Here is a 5,384-nt window from a genome sequence, read left to right on the forward strand (position 1 = left end):
TTAACCGGCCGCGCCAGTACGGGATCCCCTTCTACCTGCAGTACCTGGCGCACTGGCCCGAGTACTTCGTCGTCGCCGAGGCGCCCGGCGGGGAGCTGATGGGTTACAGTGAGTGCCCCGCGGGTACCGTCGCGCCGCGTTCGGTGTTTGGGGATTATAGCGCAGGAGCTTTTCTTTTCACGTTTTCCAGATACCCCCCCGGGAAGAGTCGAGTTCTGTAGCACCTTCCCGTTTCGTAAGCACCTAGGGGTATTAGATCGCATTCTTACAGCAGTAGCTTTTAATTTGACGTCCGTAGCGTGGCGAGGACTCCGGGCTGTAGTGCCGCCTGACCTCAGGCGGTGCCGGTCCTCAGTCAGTGAGGTGCTGGGCTTGGGTGTTGCGTTTTTCTGGGAGGGAAAGCTCTAGGTCTGAATGTAATTTGCTCACCTGCTGTGGAATGATTGTTTTTTTTTCAGAAGTCATTCAGAGCTGTTGGTTTGTTCATTCCTTACAGGTTTTTTTTTCCCTTTTTTTTGGAGGGGTGGGGGTAGAATAAGGGTCTTTGCAGGGACCTGTCAGATACAGTATTTAACAGAGCTAAGCTTAAAGGGTTTGTTGTACGGTGGGTTTCTCAGTACTCACCCCATCGGTTACTTATTAGCAGCGACTGTGATGTTTGTAAGAGTACCATGTGAATATTCATTAGTACCTAACACTGGTTTGGCTCTGTGTAGGGAGGAACTACAAAAAAACTCCCCAAACCAATATCTGCTTCTCCCCCTTTATTTTTTTTCTTAAACATATCATGTTCACAGGGCCTTAGCTTTCTATTGCCAGACTGGTGAAGCTTCTCAAGCTCTATTCTCCTATAGTCACCAAAAGTCTTCAGTAAATTTCAAGGTGGTAAATTTCAAGTTTAGGGCTTCTGGCCCTCTGTCCTCCATTACGTCAGTCAGATCCTGAATCCTGCTCAGGTAAAGAATCAAGAGAGTAGCTTAAATTTTGCACCTGGAAGTCATGCTTCAAACAATGAATTCACAAAAATCGTGGACATTTTATTTATGTTTTCACACTAGTCAAGCACGAGCTGTAACGCTGGAGCACAGCGCTGCTCCTAGCGGCCGCGGAGGCGCTGGGCGGGGACGTAGCCTCGCACCGATGGGTCGGTCCGGGCGGGAGTGTGGCCGCGGGTGGTGCCTGGCTGCGGAGGTGCCCTGCGCTGATGCCCTGTGTGTTCGCAGTAATGGGGAAGGCGGAAGGCTCTGTGGCCAGGGAGGAGTGGCACGGACACGTTACTGCGCTCTCCGTCGCACCGGAATTTCGACGGCTGGGCTTGGCTGCTAAACTGATGGAACTATTGGAAGAAATTTCAGAAAAGTGAGTTCTGTGCTTAAATTTATCTTTTACTTTCTGCAGACAGCTGTCCGTGGCTTTAGGGATTTGATTTGCATGAAACAGACACAGAATTTGGCTTCGAGTAGTGTGATTTGCGGAAATTCCCTGTAGTTAGAGAGCAAAAATGACAAATGTTGCTGGCAGCTTAAAATCGCAGCATTTCTCTGAACGCTGATTTGCCAGAATGAGTTAGGAAGCAGCCCAAATTCCAGCAGAGACACTGTATAAATAGTCCTTTTCTTGACAGGAGAAGAACTTCACAAAACACCAGTGCTGGTTCCTGTAGGGCCTCCCTGAAACTTGTTCAGTAACTGTGGGCTTCGTGCGATTACTGCTGATGCATTCTTGAACACGTTTTTTACAGCAGACAGTGTCTTAGCTTCCCTTCCATCTCGTGCTGGGCTGCTTGTACCTGCAGAAAAATTAATTTAGCATCAAATGAACCCCCAGGAAAATGTCCTCAGCTCAGGGGAAATGACCCCTGTACCACTGTGGTTGGTAAACTCGGAGAATAGTGTATTGTTTTGCAAAATGTGTTTTGTCAGGAGGTTTGTCTCTCCTTGGACAGTTGAATTTTGTGACTGATTCCACACACCCCCCTCCGCACTTGGAAGGAGGCAGCCCCTGAGATGATGCAACCTGAAGTGTGGATTTTTTTTGTTGTTGCTTTTAAATAATTTCTTATGATTGATATGAGGCTTGTGTGGGTGTTCAGCTTGTCCTGTTCTTTCATAAGTGTGAACGCTCTGGCTAGTGCAGAAGAATGGTGGTGTGACAAAAATGAAATGAAATGGCGTCTGTGCTGCACAGGGTGTGTCCCGTGGCTGTTCAGCGTCAGGGGTTTGCTGGGTGTTCCACATCATCAGACCTGCTCGCCTGTGACGGGCTAGTATTGAGAAATACATCCATCTGCTATTCCTTACTGTGGTTTGTTTGGTTTTATTTTTCCAAAGGAAGGGGGGATTTTTCGTCGACCTCTTCGTGAGAGTATCCAATCAGGTTGCAGTGAATATGTACAAGCAGCTCGGCTACAGCGTGTACCGTACGGTGCTGGAGTACTACTCCGCCAGCAACGGGGAGCCAGACGAGGATGCTTATGGTAAGTGCTGCTTCTGCCTCCAGTTCAGGGGAAAGATTCTTACATTGAGGGTTCCTGGGCTTGTTTGTGTGATTTTTTTATTTATTTTTTTAAATATGAAACAAGTTCAGATAGTTGTTGGTGAATGGGATTTTTTATACTCCTTTAAATAGCGTTTCCTACTGAAGATAATATTGGTTAAAAAACTTAAACTCGCAGTTCACATATCTTGAAGCATCTGTCACAAAACAAGAATAAATAAAGTACAAAGATGTTTATCCTGTAGGCAAAATGAAAATAAAAATGTAGCTTCTTAGCTGCTTTTCCTTTCTGAGGCGTGCTCACACCCAGGAGCTGGGCTTTCTGCTCACATTACTGGGCGGCGCTTTCCTCCTGTTCTCCCATAACAGGGACTTAAAACTTTGTTTTTCTCAGATGTCTAACTACAAATTTGCAGGTGTCAATGGTCAACAGTGTCAGGGAACTGGATGGTGCTTTAAGTGCACAACAAAGGAACATGGCAACTGAAGTATGATAGTGTCAGTTCTATTAACAAGACTGAAGTCCCAGCTGCTCCCTCTTTCCTTTCAGTGTCCCCCCAGGGGCCGCTGTGAGACTTCTCTGCTCTCACCCTGCTCCTTGGGGGTGCTGGGGGGCACGGGGGCTGCGGGCAGACGTCTGCTGCTGTGGCAAATGTCTGCAGTCACACCTTGTCCCTTCAGCCTGCTGGCTCCTTCCCATGCGGCCGAGTTTCAGGCAGTGTTAGGTGCCAGCTGGTAACCTTGCTCCTGAAGAACAAGGAGATGGAACTATTGGAGTGTGTACAGAGGAGGGTGACCAAGGTGGTGATGGGTCTTGAGGGCAGGTTTCAGAGGAGCAGCTGCAGTCACTTGGTTTGTCCAGCCTGGGGAGGAGAAGGCCGAGGGGGCACGTCAGCACAGCCTGCAGCTTCCTCAAGGGAAGGGAGGGGAGGCAGTGGAGTGGGAGCTGCCGGTCTCTGCCTGGTGACCAGCAGTAGGACATGAGGAACAGAATGGAGCTGCATCAGGGGAAGCTCAGACTGGACATTAGGAAAAGGTTGCTCCCCAAAAGGGTGGTCAGTCACTGAAACAGGCTCCCCAGAGCAGCGGTTGTGGTCCCAGGCCCTTCAAGAGTTCAAGGAGCATCTGGATGATGCTCTTGTTCATATGGTTTAGTTTTAGATAGCCCTGTGGGGAGCAGGGAGTTGGACTTGATGGTCCTTATAGGTGCCTTCCAACCAGAGGTATTCTGTGATTCTAGGAAATCTTCTTGATTAAAAAGAATTCACTTAATATGGCTTTGTGCAATGACTGATTTATCATCATACCTTTTTTTTTCTTTTGCTACAGATATGAGAAAAGCTCTTTCTAGAGATACAGAGAAAAAGTCAATTATACCTCTGCCTCATCCTGTGAGACCAGAAGACATTGAGTAGCTGTAAGCTGTGATTTGCAGGCAAAACTTCTAGTAAGAATGTCAGGTTCCTTCTCTCCCTGAGCCCCTGAGAACTTATGGATGGGAAATCTTAGGGTTAATGTTTTTTTTTTTTTTTTTCCCCCATGAAATACCAAAAAGCAGTGCTTAGAAGCTTACTAATGCTGCTTCTGTTGGTAATGCATGCATACCACTGCACTTAGCCTATTATTTTTCCTTTCAAATACTGGAAATTCAGAGACTATTAAAATGGCATTACCTGCTCTATGGTATTTTTTTTGTTTTCTTTCAAGCCAAAAATACCTGAACTCAGTAATAGTAAAAACTTTAAATGCTTTTATTTGTGACCAGTGAAAATTCTGTACAACACCCACGGAACATAGCAGGGAAGGCAGTGGATTAATACTTGCATAAAAGATGAACCTGTTATGCAGTGTGGAAACTTCTTTCCCCTCTTCATGGCACAGGCACAGGACTGAACTGCGGCACATTGTTGCTTTGAAAAAGCCAGACAATAGAAGCAGTCGGGTTTCCATCCACTTCCCCAGCAGCTCTTGGCATCCACGCTTAGCTTAACATGCTGGGTCCCCTGAATTAACCAGCTGTAAAGATTTAGTGTTTTCTTATACTCCTCTTGCTCAATTTCCAAGTCAATGTAGGATTTCCAAAGCACTTGCACAAGAGAAGTCTCTCCTTACATTCACAGCATCCAAACAAGCCTCTGTCTAACACTGAGATAATGCAATTTATTTTTTTTTTAAGCGGAGGAGCATGGATAAACATGACATTTTGTTTTGCCAGTTACTAGGTCCAGCATGAATGACACAGCCAGCAGAAAGACAAACCAGTAAGGCGACTGTATTGTATATAGAAAAGGCATTCCATGGACAATTCCTGGGGGTACAAATGGGTCAATCAGTTCACATGCAATCGACATCACCCCCAACGATCCCTACGACAACATCACTTTGAATCCAACCACTAACAGTGAATCCAAACCATCTAAACACCTTTGCAAGCCAGCTGTCATTCAGCGTCTCTCGGAGCTCATGGGTGTCTTTTGCCACCTGTTTTATCTCTGTTAGCTGGAGGCTGAGGTCCTGTGTGGTGTTCGGGGTGTGAATGCATCAGTCTGTGCTGGAGAGGCTCAGGCAGCCACAGGGTCCATTTGGCTGTAGCAGCATGAAGTCCAGTGCCGTGCAGTTCTGGAGACCCATCCTCGGCGTAGCTTGCAGTTGCCCGTTGAGTAGCTACAGGCTGACATCAGTGGCATTAGCCAGTTTCTCTACTTGACAGGCTAATTTACTCAGCCACAATTGCATATTCACAGTAGCAATTCCAAACCCCCAAAAAGGCCACGTGGCTCTGGGGCAAAAGGAAGTTTAGGTCGTGGCCTGTGTGAGGTAGTCTGGATTCGGTGGATTCGCCGAGGAGGTTCGGGGGCTTCCCGGGGGTCGCTCCAGCCATCTAGTGT

The 5,384-nt window shown here is 47.2% G+C and overlaps 1 protein-coding gene across 1 annotated transcript; it reads left to right on the plus strand.

The window, feature by feature from the left end:
• The first annotated feature begins 23 nt into the window (after positions 1 to 23).
• On the plus strand, positions 24 to 3,943 carry NAA20 (N(alpha)-acetyltransferase 20, NatB catalytic subunit). Its single transcript, XM_008938180.1, has 4 exons — positions 24 to 108; positions 1,224 to 1,359; positions 2,331 to 2,476; positions 3,826 to 3,943. Exons 1-4 carry the CDS (start codon positions 99 to 101, stop codon positions 3,909 to 3,911), a joined length of 378 nt encoding a protein of 125 aa, XP_008936428.1. The 5' UTR covers positions 24 to 98; the 3' UTR covers positions 3,912 to 3,943.
• Positions 3,944 to 5,384: the final 1,441 nt, after the last annotated feature.

Source organism: Merops nubicus, unplaced genomic scaffold, assembly GCF_000691845.1.
Source record: "Merops nubicus isolate BGI_N331 unplaced genomic scaffold, ASM69184v1 scaffold1264, whole genome shotgun sequence".
In the NCBI taxonomy this organism is placed as follows: domain Eukaryota; kingdom Metazoa; phylum Chordata; class Aves; order Coraciiformes; family Meropidae; genus Merops; species Merops nubicus.

Excerpts from the sequence above, each read along its gene's own strand:
- NAA20 (XM_008938180.1), top strand. Across the intron at positions 1,360-2,330 it reads TTGGAAGAAATTTCAGAAAA|GAAGGGGGGATTTTTCGTCG; the intron begins GTGAGTTCTGTG and ends ATTTTTCCAAAG. Across the intron at positions 2,477-3,825 it reads GCCAGACGAGGATGCTTATG|ATATGAGAAAAGCTCTTTCT; the intron begins GTAAGTGCTGCT and ends CTTTTGCTACAG.